The sequence below is a fragment of the Denticeps clupeoides genome, chromosome 5 (genome assembly GCF_900700375.1).
Source record: "Denticeps clupeoides chromosome 5, fDenClu1.1, whole genome shotgun sequence".
Classification (NCBI taxonomy): Eukaryota; Metazoa; Chordata; class Actinopteri; order Clupeiformes; family Denticipitidae; genus Denticeps; species Denticeps clupeoides.
The window spans coordinates 18444756-18461201 of NC_041711.1; the positions used below are offsets into that span (position 1 = coordinate 18444756).

Below are 16446 nucleotides of genomic sequence, written 5' to 3' on the forward strand. Positions count from 1 at the left end.
CTGTAGAAACTGGGCTCCTTACAATGGTGCAGAGCGCGCGCGGTGAGACGTGTTGCCAGATCGCGAACAAAAAACAGCCGAACGGCTGACGCTAACAGAAGCCGCGCATTTATTTATGCAGCGTTTCCCGTTACGTATAACATTTGCTTTGAACATTTATAATAACAGAGTTAAGAAACTGTCAGACTACACACAGACTAATTGCTGGAACTTCAAACCATAATTCATGAGCGTGTTGGGGATGGAGAAGGTAAGAATACCGAGTGAAACACATGAAAACTGTCAATATTTAAATGGAAGTTCTAAACATGCTTATTGTGAGCGGACTTGGCAACAAGATTCCGGCTGCTGCTCCATGGCCCACGTGTTCAGAATTGGCCAATCAGGAGCTAAGAACCGATGACATGGCAACTGCAGCAGACGCCGGGTCCACCCCGGGAACAACGTGCGAGAGATGCGAGTTGTAATACCCAGCAGGGCCCACAATGTGGGACCACCCCAACACAGCCTCTGCTGCACACCCATACTGCCATCATTAGGTTCTCTGTAGTATTTATTAGGCCACATACAGATTTCCTAATGAATGAAGTTGGACTACAATAAAAAGCCTGTTACAGGCTTAAATAGGAGATGTAGTGCCTGACAAGCTGATTTATACTTTGTTGGACTAAATTGAATTAGATTATTACTTATTTATGGCAAAAAGTGCACAAATTATTCCATTTGTAAACAGTCTGGCACTGGCTCAACACCACAGGCACAGCCAAAAGATTTTTCATGTACCTGGATGAAAAAAAAAAAGTCATTGTGAAGCACAGCACATGGTGACACAACAAAATGTGTCCTCATTTAACCCATCACCCTTAGTGAGCAGTGTGCAGCCATGACAGGCATCTGGTGAGCAGTGTGGGGACGGTGCTTTGCTCAGTGGCACCTCAGTGGCACCTCAGTGGCTGGGGATTGGAACCGGTAACCTTCCTAGATTAAGGGTCCGCTTCTTTACCCGCTAGGCCGCCACTTTCCCATACATAGATCAGGGCAACTACCAGAATTTGGGCAGTTGAGACTTGCACATTTAGGGAACTTGCAGGGGTCAGCCTTGCTTCGCCCTGGGTGAACCAGGTATCTACCCTGCCAGGTAAGTATGACGTACGCAAGGATCATATAAAATTCCAGAAGACAGTTACAGCATGACTCCTGCATTTCGATTTCTCCTGAGGAGAAATAACCACAAAGCTGCCATTAGAGGTCACTAGAGGTTTAGCTTTTTCAGGTGGAGTGTTTAAACTGTGCAATTCAACCGTTTCAGCATTTTTTTGCTATCATTTACAGTAGAGATATGTTAAACTGGGTTTCTTTACATGGCAGCAAATAGACTTGTCGACCAATGAATGAAAAGAGGTTTACAGAATTAAAGCACAGTGTTGAATGCAGTCCACAGTTGTTTGGAGTTTTATTATGTACTATTGTTAAAATTCCTTGCACGCCTTTTGTTCTTGCTCTTGAGTTTAGTGTTACTGGAAGATTCCCAAGAAATCAGCTGCATTCATTTGTAACATCCATGTAAATCCACCCCTTCAGACTCTTGTCCTGTTATGTCCTCACACATGGCTTCGTTGTGAACACTCTCTTACAGAAGTTGCTGATGTGGCAGCTGCAGTGCCTCCCATCGCTACAGACCCATTTGGTTTATCCATCTGCTGAATTTGAGAGTCTGGTTTTGTCTAAATTTGGGTTATTTTGCAGTAAGCTTTGCCATTCTAAACAAATTCTGCTATTTTCAGTGTCCAGGCAGCATAAGCAGTAAAATGACAATGGCATGTCGTTGGTCTGTAATATCAATTTTGAGACCTCACGAAACAATGAGTTAAATCATTTTTTGTATTCTGTTTGCTTTGACTTGCAAAATCAAAAGCTGAGGACGTGGAAATGGATATTTTACAGCCACAGATGCCTGATCCCTGATCGGCATTAATTATTTGTTCAGAAAGGGGCCGTGTATCCTTCTTATCAGTTTTACGGCCTTCACCGGTGAAATCCATTTGCTCTGCTAATCAGCAGAGTCCCATATTGACTGAACGAGCGAATAAATATTGAATCACTGTTGTCCTTGAGAATTACTGTTGATACCGGATATAAAGTACCATTCAGTGGTGAGTGCCTTACTGCTTTTTCTGTCCCTTTGAATGTTTACATTTGATTTATTGTAGCATGTCTATCATGGAGCTGAGATCATTTTTGGCACAAAGCATCAATTTTATTCCGAGCTACCATACAGTTTTAGATAGCAGGGCCTCCAGTGCATTCATTTTTGTAAAATGGTAGGATTTATTTTGCCAGTGCATTAATTGCATTGGAAAACTAGAGAGCATCGAGTCAATGTATAGTGTGTACAGTTCCCTCCAGTTAGCCAGTATTATAGGGATACTTGCTGTAATCAGTCTCTGTTCTGATCTCTCATTGCATGCTGTTTGTGCAGAGTTCTTGGGACTCCTGCATTGGCCCTCCACTGTTCACACTTGTGAGTAATAGCAATAGAATGAAACAGTCACTTTTTCCAACTCCAAGAAAAAAAAGGAGGGGAGAAAGAAAATGAGCAGAGGAGGAAAAATGTGCAGCAGCCATCTGCATTTGTGTTTAAAGAGCGTTTCCAGGCATTTCACCAAGCCAAACAGGTTAACAGAGTTTGAAAGTTTATTTCTGTTTTCTATTTCATATTAATCACAGATTTATGAAACACTAAAAGTGCATGGTGAGAAAAGAGTGACTGTTTACAAGGTTATCTGGAAAAGATTATTTAAAATGTCTTTGTGTGTAAAGTCTCCTGGCTTATTTCCATGGCTGTGGAATTTACGAGACGATGGGACTTGTAGTTTTTCTTACTGTCCACGTGGCAAAAAAAAGCCTCTAAAATGCAAAGGCCTGTACAACTTGATCAGCTATAGAAACAATAAGCAGCCTGTTGCTAATCATTCTTTTATTTGTTGGAGAAATAATCCTGCCCTATTTCAGAATCAGTCACATGACCAGTTTGAAAGTGATCTGCACTTCCTTTGGTTAAATAATGCATTTCAGAGTAGCGTATCCACTACACACACATCCATCAGCACATGACATTTGCGTTCATAAGGCAGTCAGTCTGATGTTTTCTCCATCTCTTCTCCATGTTAGATTTCTGTGAGCTGGATGGGAAGAGTAATTTACCTGTCGTCAACGCCACTCCTACACGACTCCAGACGTTAGTAGCGACTGCGGCCTCTTTAGGGGTAGACATAATTATTTATTTATTTATGATATCCACCCTCTCTCGACCTGCCTGCTCTGGAAGCGCGTATGTGTGTCAGAGGATTACAAAGCATTCCTGTCACCGGATACAGTGTGTATGGGCTACAGTGCACACGCTCGTGTCACTTGAGCTACATTACGCTCTGAAGTGTACATGGCTCTTTATCTGGCCGGTATCTGCAGAGTACTTTCATTTCCTAGAACAATTTTGGACTGTTTATGAACTGATTGGTTCCAGTTAGGTGTGAGGACACCCTGGGATGTGTGTAAATTTGTGAACATATACCCGCAGAACAGGTCTTTGGCCAGGGCGAAAGGGTGTTGCTGTTAATGTTTGGAGTGATGAGAGAGTGCAGGGAAGTGTGTGTGTGTGTGTGTGTGTGTGTGTGTGTGTGTGTGTGTGTGTGTGTGTGTGTGTGTGTGTGAAATGGTGCTAGGCTCACAGGATTTCCCTTTCCGTTTCATTGAGCGTATATGTGTTTTCATAATTGAATGTAGTAGTAATGTTAAAATGCTTTTAGACGTCCTTTTTTGACTGAGTGTGTTTGCCTGTGTTGGTACTGTGTCTGTCATCTCTGTACAGAAAAAAACCAAACAAATGCAGAACTCGCAAATTTTCTTTCTCTCCAGCTGCCTCCCTCTTTCTCTCCCCCTTTTTCCTTTCTTTTTCTCCTCCTCCTCCTCCTCTTCCTACAACGGTCTCCAAGGCCGGCCTCTTATCCAGTCTATGCTGTGTCTACTGCAGTTTCTTAAGGACCAAACCTCCACAACGCTCTCCAGATCTCCTCCGCTATCTCTCTCTCTTCCAGCGTCTCTCACTTCACACAATAGACTTCCACTCTGTGGGCAGAGAGGAGGGGCAGGAGGGAGAGGGATTTGGTTTCTGCAACAATGGAAACTCAATCAGGAATCAGAGAAGAGCTGCCGAGAGAGGAGCTCTGTCAGCCCTCACCGGCTTATGCCAAAGAGGACCCGAGTGAGAGCAGGAAGATCGAGAGGTTCCACGTACCACTGGACAGGCTGAAGATGGTTTTTGAGAAGCCGACGGCAGCCTCATCCAAGAGCGGGGTGAGTTTCCTTTAACTTTTCAAACTGCCTGTGGACATTCTGTTCATTCGCTGTTCATTCTGTAAACTTTACCAACAACAAAATAACCCAGCCCAGTGCATTTTTTAAATAATTTGTCAAAAAGATTATCCTTTGAAAGGTGGGTGTTGAAAAAATAAACATTTGGAGGCTTCGGGAAGGTATTGCGTCATATACAGTGTGTTGCAATGGCAAATCCAGATCAAGGTGTTAATTATTACATATTTTTTTGCATCTGTTTTGCTTGTGAGGTTTTAGTTCAGGACACATTCTGTAAAATTATGGAAGTGTCCAATTCATTATTACTAAGCAGACAGGTATTATCAGTCAATCTAGTGTATAATCGATGTGTATCTTGGCTTTTTATGACTGTGGGTGCCCCGTGTAGTATCTACACGTCTGGTCTCTGTGTGTGTGTGTTTGAGTGTGTTGAATATAGTGAACACAGTTTGAAAAGCAGGGAGAGTAGAGCGAGTCAGGCCTTGGCAAGAGTGTGTGCACCTCAGGCCTGACTAATGGGCTCAGCTGAATTATGGTTTGTGATGGCTTTTACCAGGATCTTCACCACACTTTTCCATCAATGCTCAGCACCCAGGTATATGAGTCTGAAATATGAAGAAACATACACACCTGTACTGTATATTGCACAGACAGTAATAACATTGGTGGAAAGTTCTCATTCAAATTGTGAAATTCCATACCAGTACTTTGGTGCAGCCATCTGAAGGGACTCCTTCACCCAAGTTCTTCTGCTAGGAAGTGACTGACAATCATTAATTTCAGCTTCTATTTCTAATATGTCTGGTAAATACAATTTAAATGTGAGCCTCTGTTCTGCGGTTACACGGGCTGCTGGATACACACTCATGTAAATCTCATTTTGCATTGTTGCTGATCTACTACACAGACCAACACACAAATACACAAAATGCATAACGCACAAAAGGAGGATGCCCATCATCAGCCAAGTTGGGGCAGTGGTGGCCTAGTGGTTAAGGAAGCGGCCCCGTAATCAGAAGGTTGCTTCCCGATCCGCCAAGGTGTCACTGAGGTGCCACAAAGCGCCTGTCATGGCTGCCCACTGCTCACTCAGGGTGATGGGTTAAATGCAGAGGACAAATTTCACTTTGTGCACCATGTGCTGTGCTGCTGTGTATCACACATGACAATCACTTCACTGCGTTTCCATCAGTAGCCACAGGAGGGCAAAAAAGGAAACACCGCAGGGTAACATGACACCATGCCATTTAAACCCTATTTTCGGCTGTTCTGGGTTTTTATAAATAACTCTTTAATTTGCATGTCAGCATGGGCTGCTGTGTCTGTGTGTGTGTCCTCGTGTGAGATTGAGAAATGGCCTGTAGAGACTCAGGTCACATCGGGCTTGTCTTTTTACACCGAATCCTTGAGTTCTGTTATTGGTTTGTCGCCATTATCATTTGCCACAGTGTGTTTAGGGTGTATTCTTAGAAAAATGAGTATGAAGTGGAGATCAAAACGAAAGGAAAGTGATTTAGTGTTTCTTTTCTGCTTTAGCAAACACACAAAAAGCTGCAGCAGCCACATTAGATACAATCTTTCACAGACATTCCAGCACTGAAAATGGTTTGCGGCCTTGAATCGTGAGTAGGGCTAGGGAATTGCGTGCTTTGGCTGTAATGTCTTCTGATTTAAAACACCACATCACCCCAGAGGAAAACAATCTGGCTGATAAGAGCAGCAACATGATTCTTTTTCCAAAGTAACCTCAAATCTTCCATGAGACACACTATGAAAATTGTTTGTAGATCTGAAGTTCACTAGAGTAAATTTTCTTAAACTCAGATAAGGAGAACCACCTCCTTGTACGTAGGGCACTTTTATTACTGATCATCCAGAGCCACAACTGTATTGACGGCAGCACGCACCTCAAAACTTTCAGAGCAGAGGCTGTGCTTCATTGAGAATACTGTAAACAGTATTTTGTACATATTTTAATATGATTACATCATCTTTTCTAAAAAATAAAATAAAATACTGACTCTACGGACCATTATAAGTCATTGTGAGTAGCATTAAGTGGTATTCTTCTCTTTGCAATCTTCTCTTCTATGAGCAGTGTAATCATTCTGTGTCTCACTTTATTTCTGGGGTGCAACATTTTGGGGCAGTCGTGGCGTAGCAGGTAAGGAAGCTGACCAGTAATCAGAAGGTTGCTGGTTCGAATCCTGAACTGCCAATGTGCCACTGAGGTACCACTGAGCAAGGTACCTTCTTCACATGCTGCTCTCTGGGCGCCTGTCATGGCTGCCCACTGCTCACCAAGGGTGATGGTTAAAGGCAGAGGACACATTTCGTTGTATCACTGTGTCCTGTGCTGTGTATCACAATGACAATCACTTCACTTTTCACTTCAGATTCACCTTTCCAGGAAAACTTGAAGTGAATATGTAAGGAGATCTATCACAGTGTGGTATTTATTTTAATTGGACTAAGACCTGGTTTGCATGACTGATAACATAGAACTAGCTTCCCAGGAGACGTGCTGGATTCTGATACAAGTTGAAAACTTATTGTAATAATATTTTTCACATAAATATAAACTATCTATATATAGCCAACTAACAAGCTAGCCTACTAAAATGGATCCAGTATTCCCAACACTGAAATGAAGATCCATTTCAAGGTGTAGAAGCCAGATGTACTCAGATCGATTCCTGCTCGTATGACTTGTATTTGTGGTTGTTATGCACAATAGGCAGGACTGCACACATCCGACCCCCATGCAACATACATGAAGAGCAGGTATAGCTGTGTTGTGGTACAGGTAATAAATGCTTACTGCCGGTATAGTGGAGTGATCAGAGATACTGTGATGTGATGAATCGGTGTGAAATGTGATGAATCAGTGATGGACTTGAGTTGGGGATTACTTTAATAACAAAATGCCCAAAAACAGAGGTGACGAAGGTCAATTCAAGCAGCTTCTTTCTTGGGATTTCACTGTGGACAGGAATCGCACAACATAGTCCAGCCTACATTCAGTGAATTTCTGAGCAGCAACCATGGATGAACGGCAGCTGAAGCCTGAGATTCAAGACAAGGGCAAAGTTGGTCTCTTCCGCAGGAAACATGACCCCTCTTGGTCATGTGGCCCCGGCTCTGGGTCCAGGATTGCCATTAATACTTGATGAACTTTTGCATTTTTTTTCAGCTTTAGAGAGAGGTGGTGAGAGAGGGAGAAAGGGGAAGAGAGAGTGCCACAGGGCATTATTTATTCATAAAAAAAAGATATGCCATTGATGGGGGAGATGTGGAGGTGAATGACAGCGCAGTCCGGTGTAAAATCAAATATCATGAGAAGGTGCTGATCAAGTTCCCTGCAGCACCATTTCGGATTATTTATGCATACACATGACTGGTATCATTCATTCTTTATCCAGTGTGGAATTCTGGGAACTCAGCACCATTAGCTGTCTGTCTGAAACCTTTTAACCCTTGACAAATGCATTGCGATATTCAGCCTTTTTGACATTGACATTTTATTGAAATTACAGTGGATGAGTTCTGTTTGTTAACAATAAGACTTCTGCTGCAATTAAGATACAACTTGGCTGATATCTGTAACAAAGCCTCATGTGACACCATCTAACAGAGCCAGCAGGTGGCAGTGCAGTGCCTCTTAAAAGAAGCAATTGCATGTGATGAGTTTCCTGACACATCTAAACGCATTTTTACACAGATCTGTTTAAACTATTTGAAAGATATTAAAGCTATTATTCAGATGTCTACAGACATTCTATGTTGTAATAAACCAAAATAGCAAGTATTGTTTAGCTGTAACTGTTTAACAGCACAATCAGCAAAAAACTTTAAGTATACAGTTTAAATCTTTTTTTACATTTCATAAATAGTCAAATTGTGCAAACATTTTAAACCAATTATTATCACTGTGTGTGTGTGTGTGTGTGTGTGTGTGCATGCTGTGTGCCACTTGCAGTCCTGTCCTCTGACCCTGTGAGTTATTTTTGTATATTTGTGTTTCTATGCCCCCCCGCCCCCTGTACTAGTAGCCACAGTCCTGGTTCTGCATGCTACGCTAAAACGCTTCTACTAAATATACCCAGCAGTGAAACCCTGCAGGGCCCTGCTACCAACCCGCCCATCCAGCACCATCCGGCCCCAGCTCCCTGCTGGAGGCCGCCACCCGTATTCAGACACTAAAGGTGGTGAGTTCGGAATGCAGCGGGGTTTGTTTTCATCCCCGTGACCAGACAATAGGTGCCAGGATGTGTCACCATGGCATCTGTATGGAAGGAAAGGAACGGTGGTATTTGTTCTACTGATATTACAGATATAAATCTAGCCTTCTTCCTTCTGTTCTGTGGTGGATTGAAAAGTGGCCACCAAATTGAAAGACCAGCTCCAATTTACAAATTCCCACATCGTTATCCTAAGAATTGCTATTTAAAATTTTTTTTTTTTCTTTAGCAATGTTTAAGTGTGTGTTTGAGTGTGTGTGTGTGTGTGTGTGTGTTGCTAGTATCCTGTATCTTGAGGTCTGGCTTCGACACCCAGGTACTATTCTTATTCTACATATAAACTTTAGGAAACCAATACAAGAGTGTGTGTGTGTGTGTGTGTGTGTGTGTGTGTGTGTGATCACACACCCCATACAAATATTTTGACCAGCGATATAATAAACAAGCCTAGGCCCCTTCGCTTTTGTGTTGAATCATTATTAGATTTTTATTAACACATACAGATACTCAAAAGATTATAATCAAAAGCCACTTTTTTTGAGAATGTCTTTAAAGTCTGGTTGCCATGGTAAAAACCTGGCATGAATGAGAGACAGTGGAGGGAAGGGTCCAGGGGACAATTATTTGGTGCCCGGGAACTCTGTGCTACTGTGGTGGGGGATAGTTATATTTTAACAAAGGCAGGGAAGACAAGAGACACAGAGATCAGTCAAGGTCACACGGCCCAGCACCAGGCATTGGGCTCATGGATGCAACAACATGTTTTTGCTGGAGAGAGGTGGTGCTCTCTCTTTCTCTTTCTCTCTCTCTCCCTCACATACCCTCAAAGAAGCAAGGACACCTTTAGTTTTGAGGAAATCCTTCATTTCAGTTCATTTATCTTCATACCTGTACAATATTACTTTTCTGTGAGGAATTTGTAGGATGCACGTGCATGTTTCAAAATAAATAAATCAAGAAAAAATATATGAATCTGCACACATACACATCTACCATACAAGGCTGTTGAGCCTTTAAGGTCTTTTGTAAAGTCCAATTCTGTGTCTATTGATACAGATTGTTTCTGATTCATAAACAGAAGCTGTCTCTGAAATATTAAACATATTTAGAACATAAATCCAGTCTGGAGACAATCAACCCTGCCCTCCATCCAGGACCTGTTCCTCTCAAAAATCAGGAAAGGGGCAGGGAACATCACCACAGATCCCTCACACCCTGGACACAGTTCCTTTTAGGAACTGTTACCATTTCAGAATTGCACGTTATGTATACTTGTATTATCTCAATAATCTGTAATCTTTGTATTTTTGTGTATGTATTATTTGATTATAATGTGTATTGTCGTTGCTTTATACTGATGTGCTTGACATCGTTGACCAGAATCAAATTCCTTGTATGTGTTCACTTACATTCTTGGCCAATAAACATGATTCTCATTCTGACTTTCTGATTCTGATACTGAGCAATATACTAACACTTTCTGATGCATGAGTTATAGATTCTTATAACAACTTGCAGCCTGCATTGGCAAACTGTAAAGATTAAGATTTACCTCAAGGAAGTATGTTACAGGATTGCATTTCACCACTAGATGAGGGTACAGCCAACCACCATCTGTCTGGGGGGTATATTCAGCGCACAGGCCAGAGGTCACTTGCCAAAGCACAAGGCAGGATGTCAGCTTCACAAAACCAGGAAGAGAACGTGCTTCCTTCTTTTTATTTCAAAGTCATTTTCCAATGGTTTTCAACAACAGCCAAACTGGTACTTTTGCAAAGGTCATTGTCAGGTCATCCCTTCTCACTCCTCCACTTAAGGCAATGAGCAGGTCTGCTGCTAAGATATTATTCATGTCTGGGTAGTTATTGATTAGCAATAATTTGGTGTTTCATCATAAATAATTAAGAAAATTGTGCAAGTAATTAAAAAATTCAACCATGCAAACCAGTGTTGATTTTCATGAAAATGCTTCTCTCCTTCAAGTCTACTGTTGCTTTGTTAGGTGGTGACTCTCAGGATGTTTGTGTTCATGTTCTTACAAACACATGAAACACCAGTAAAAAAAAATTGGACGTATTAAAATTCAAATTTCATCCTAAAAACAAAAAATAAATAATTATATATATTTAACCTTGCAAAGGTGATTAAATATATAATTAATTGTGCATAAACATATGTCATGGTTTGTGTATCTGTGTAAAATACATATTTCTTTGGCTTGCATGATCCTTGTTATATTAGCAGGAGTACACACATACACATGAGCAGGAGTAAAACAGCAGGGAAATGGACATGAATGAGACAGAGACACATATAGACAGGTTTAAAGGCATGGAATGAGTGAGATTGAAAAAGTTTGAGTGAGGGAGAGAGAGCACCTGTCAAGATGCTTCCAATCACGGCGAAGTGCAAGACCCCACAGGGCAAGATCAGAGTAATCATGCCTAACAAGCTTCCTAGAAGTTCCACCTTCTGTTTTGTGCCAGGGACATCCTGCAGGGCAACAGAATGAGAGTGAAATCTAGATGAAAACAGGTGAAAATAGAGAGAGTGAGTGAAAATGACTGTGAGACAAAGCAAGGGAGTGTGGCAGGATGAAATCCTCTTCTCTTCTCCTCTTTAGTTTATGAAGTATATAAACACTCAACATCTTCTGTGGTGGCCTGGTGCCCCAGGATGGTCCCAGGAGGGGCTCTGGCAGCCATGACCCTGATCAGAATTCAAAATGCGCTCAACAAATGATTTGCCTCAGGCAGAGTTAAACATGATGGCTTTCACCAAACGTGGCTATTGTGAAAAACGATGAACAACTGTTTTGAATTGAACAGTACCTTCTTAAAGGAATTAAAAAAATAGGTGCTAGAGTACGCAATGAACGGTTTGTTCTGTGGTTTATCCTGTTATATGTTCACCGGAAGTATAATAAAGTGGCTGTGAGAGTGGCTGTGTTTAGGGGTGGCTGCAGTGCAGAGATGCAAATGCGCCTGGATACCTAATAATACCCTGGATACCAAATAACTTTCTTCAGTCACTTATTTCTTCCAGAGGTCCATCTTTGTGTAAAGAACGCGGGGGACAGATTTGCTTTGCAAATATGTTGGGCAAACAAGCCATGGGCACGTTTGTTCCCTACTGGGTCATAAAACAGGCGCCGACCAAGGCTGAAAGTGCAGCATCATTTACCGAGATTCAGCCGCACTGCGGAAATGTGCACGGAATCTAGCTGCAGCCGTGTTAACAAGTCTGTGCTGATGTGTCAACTTGTTAACTATGAACTAGATTTTTTCATTCAAGGTCACCAGTCCAGGAAGGACAGGACTGAGGCACACACACGGGGTTATATTGGATTGGCTGAACACACCGCAGCTCAACCACTGGTATCATGCCATACACGCTGCAGATAAGCGTTGTGCAGTTACAGCTACAAGCACAGACTGACCAATAAAATAGGAAGTAAAAGTCTGACAGAGAACAGGAAGTTCTGGCATGGGCAGCTCATGGTACATAATTAAGATGTTTTTCATGAACATTTGCTTGACCATTTCTGTGTGTGTGTGTGTGTGTAAGAGAGAGAGAGATTGTGTGGCGTAGGTGTGTGTTTGCATGTATGCTGCTAAATGATGACCCCCCCCCTCCCATGGGCAAAACCGCAGGTGTTTTCATTTTATTCACTCACATCTCTCTCTTTCTCTCGTTTCTCATATACACACACACACATGCAGGAAGTAAGAGTCACACACGGCTACAGAAGAACAACAGCAGCAGCAAATTCTGGGACTCATTCGCAGGACTTTAAGAACAAGGGATTACCCGGAGACAGGATGTCCAGCAGTCATGGCCAGTGTCATCCTTCCAGTAAGTCTCTCTCTCTCTCTCTCCTACACACAGACACGAACACACACATGGCCATGAAAGTGCTTTTTACTTCTTTTTTTACTTGTACTTATTTTACATTTACAGCATTTATCAGACACCCTTATCCAGATTGACTTACAATCAGTAGTTACAGGGGCAGTTCCCCCTGGAGACACTCAGGGTTAAGTGTCTTGCTCAGAGACACAAAGGCAGTAAGTGGGATTTGAACCTGGGTCTTCTGGTTCATAGGCGAGTGTTTTACCCTCTAGGCTACTACCACTTATCAAGTCATTGTGGATATGGGCATCTGGTAATTGGTATAAATGTAAATGTAACATAATGGTAATTGCACATGAACAGTGCACAGTTTTTTGTTGTCTTTTTTGTTGCTTCTTGCTTCTATTTATTTTATACTGTAGACTACATATTCAGCCCTGATAGAGAAGAGAGCTTTTTTGCAGTAGTTGCCAAAATAAAAATAATATTAAAAGTTTAAAGTGCATGGGAATTATAAAAGTCTCTTAATTATTAAACAATCTAAACACACCTCCAACCTGATGTAGATAACATTTATTTAACAAATAATACAAGCTGTGCAGACTGAGAGAAGAGAAGATAAGGAGGAGAGAAGACCTACATGACAGCATCCAGCAAGAAAATAATGTGCACACTTCATCAACAGTTGAACAGTTGAACTTAAGCTTTGTACTTTTTCATAATCAGTAGAAGTTGTGCCAGTTATCCTGTATAGTTATTCTAACTGCCGCAGTGGCACGACAAAACAAGGCAGGTGGAAAGATTGACTACCACAAAGGTTATTTAATACCAAATACAACAAGAAAGACCAGCGGACAATCAATGACCCGACAAGGATGAGAAACAACAGGCAACACACGTGCAAACAATCGGGAATCTTGGGATGACAACATTGATGCACAAAACTCCAGAGACAGACCATGACAATAACATGACAATAATGCACCTAGCAGCCTGTGATTTACAGATACACATCTGTGTACACACACACACACACATACTCTGTAACATAAATAAGGTTATCCATGCTGCATCAGAATAGAAAATTCAGTGTGTGGGTTTGTATGTGTATGACTGTTAAAAGCATGCACCTGTCTGTCATGTGAGGGCTGTGTCAAATATAAAATATTTTTGTATTTGATGTTTGAGTTTGATATTCAACATTTTCTAATTTTGCCCTGTGAGGTCAACAGATCTACTGATGCCTTCCGACCCTGACTAAGAATACATGTTAGTGAATGCCTCATTGTCTCTGCCTGTTTTAACAAACAAACAAATATGCAAATATCCTCTTCATGCCTAATGCTAATTGTGTGTGTGTGTGTGCGTGTGTGTGTGTGTGTATGTGTGCACTATACAAACATGCACATGACCAGCAGCGGTTGTTTCATATGTTGTTCAGGTTGGTGCACTGTCACCCAGAACACAATCTGTAAACACAATGTTTTTATAAACAGAGTTCAAAATGTGAGGAGTCCAGTGATTGACAGCTCTCACTCATGCTACTTCCTAATTATGTATGATTTAAACCATTACCTGTCAATAAGTCACATGCATACACATGATTAAATATAATGTTTTTGTGTTTTATCTTATAATGTAAATCTTGATGTCATTTGTGACATTACAACAACATTTTTGACATTTGAACAAGCCCCATGCCTTGCATACAGTGCTGCACTTTATAATGCACATTGAAAATGGGGGGATTCACCCTGCAGCCACCATACAGAAGCACCAGGGGGCCACGGCGGAGGACCTGTAGGCTCAGCCAGGCAGCTGGATATGCCCGAGCAGACCGGGTGCTGGGCCCAGGCGACCCAGAGACTTGAGGACTCTTACTCCCAACAGAGCCAGGAGGGCGCCAGTTAGCCCCCAGGAGTTATGGTCGAGGGCATAATTCACTGGCCGGGAGTGGGGGGGAGTCCAGGACCCGACCTGCCACAGTCATAGACAATCATATGTTCCCACACATATGCAAATATTCACACATTCACCCAACATGAGAAATGCAAAAATAAACGCTGTATACACATTCACACTCCCATACTTACTCTAGATCCCAGATCCAGTTATCACCAACCTCAGAGGGGAATTATACTCTGGGGCCAGGAGGCAAGAAGACCTCCCGGTCCCCACAGCAGCAAGGAAGCCCACCAACCCAGACCCCGACTAGGTGGCCAGCTAGTTCACTCAGCCCCCAGCTGGCAAACGGAGAGTGAGAGTATGAAAAAAACCCTGCCTCCCCTTGCACACTCAAATGGGGTGTTGGTGCGTGTGGTTCTAAAATGCTTTTAAAGCTGACAACCCTTTCCCAAACCACAGTTGGTGTCAGCTCAGTCCTTCCCTAAGACCCCTCAATTTCTAAGTGCAATTAAAATTGAGAAGTGGGCACTGGCACCAGCAGAAAGTCCGAATGAACAGACCTTCCTCTGGGTTCCATTCAGTGTGCCCACCCCCCAAGGTCCTATATGTATCTATCATGACAGAGCCAGTAATGAGAATGTCTATGTTGTGATGAAGTGCAGGTGGCCACCTCCCCTGAACCCCATTAATTCACCTGCACCTCAAGGCCCCACGTGTGTGTTGATACGATGGAGCGGGAGGGGGAAGGCCTTTAGGGATGGGGAGGAAAGGATCGGGGGGCGCAAAGCACCTCCTGCTGAGCCAGCTCCCCCGCTGACCCCCATAGGCATGCCCACTCAACGAAATACACCCAGGGCAGGGAGGTTAGACCATCCCGACTGGGGTCCCTGGCAGAGATACCACCATGCCGTGTCAGGCAAAGGGCGGTCCACCGGGCCCCACCACAGAGGAAGAACTACACCCACCTCAACATTCAGCCAACTCCCAATCTACATAAGATAACAGACACCCAGGTTGAGTCCATCCTCCACCCCTTATAATTTGCTAACAAGCAGACTGAAGGACAGGGAGGAATGGTACATTTCAGACACTTTAAGAAGTCTTCACGTATCCTGCATTAAAACCTCTGAACAGGACCAAGACCCGGATGTAATTGTTAGGAGTGTCACTTTGACAGTGTGAGCAGTTGTTAGTAGGTAAAACCAATTCTGAACATACTTTGGCCTGTATAGTGCACTCTACTATTTGGACAGTGGTGGCCTAGCGAGTAAGGAAACAGACCCATAACCTGAAGGTTGCCGGTTCAAATACCAAACCCCCAAAGTGCCACTGAGCAAAGTACCGTCCTCAGACACTGCTTCCCAGGTGCCTTTCATGCAAGGGTGATGGTTAAAAACCATTTAAACTAAAGGTGGCCATAGATTAATTTTCTTATTCTAGATTAATCTCACTGTAATCTTGGAATTAATCTAGATTAGTCTAGAGTAGTCTAAATTAATCTAGATTAATCTATATTTTAGTTTAATCTACATTAATCTACATTAATCTAGATTAAAATGGCTCATTTGAATTCTGCCGAAGGCATTCAGAATATGTGTGCTACCCAAATAATGACTAAAAGTAAGTCTTTGAGAACGGGTTTCTCAAGACAGGTGGCGCATTAGACCAGGGGCTCATCTCCTGTTTCCAAAATGCATCACAAACTGCTTGAGAAAGCGGTTCTACTATGATAATTGGTGATGAAAATAAAATGTGTTCAATAAGATGTACTTGTGTTTACCAACTGTTTATTCAGTTAAATAGCTCCATCCATGTTACCACGTCACGTTTGATGTGGTAATTTCACAGTTTGAAGACTCATTCTCGCCCCCTACAGTGCAATTCGGCTAGGTATACATCAGCGCTAAAATATTAAGGTGAAAGTCATCATAGTGTAGCGGTTCTTCTTCTGCGTTGTGTAACTTTTTGATTTCGTTTCTTGAACCGAAAATGATGAGCTGACACCCAAGAGAATTTCTGTGCAAAGTGTATTCTGTACAAAAAGCAAGGTCGCGTCAGAACATCGCGTCACACATCG

General features: G+C 42.4%; 1 protein-coding gene across 1 annotated transcript in view; it reads left to right on the forward strand.

Annotated features, from left to right (window-relative positions):
* Positions 1–4025: 4025 nt before the first annotated feature.
* Positions 4026–16446, forward strand: part of xirp2a (xin actin binding repeat containing 2a) — a 31139-nt gene continuing 18718 nt past the window's right edge. Inside the window, exons 1-2 of the mRNA XM_028979927.1 lie at positions 4026–4353; positions 12335–12467. Coding sequence (XP_028835760.1) covers positions 4177–4353; positions 12335–12467 — 310 coding nt within the window. The 5' untranslated portion in view covers positions 4026–4176. The remainder of the gene's footprint in view (positions 4354–12334; positions 12468–16446) is intronic.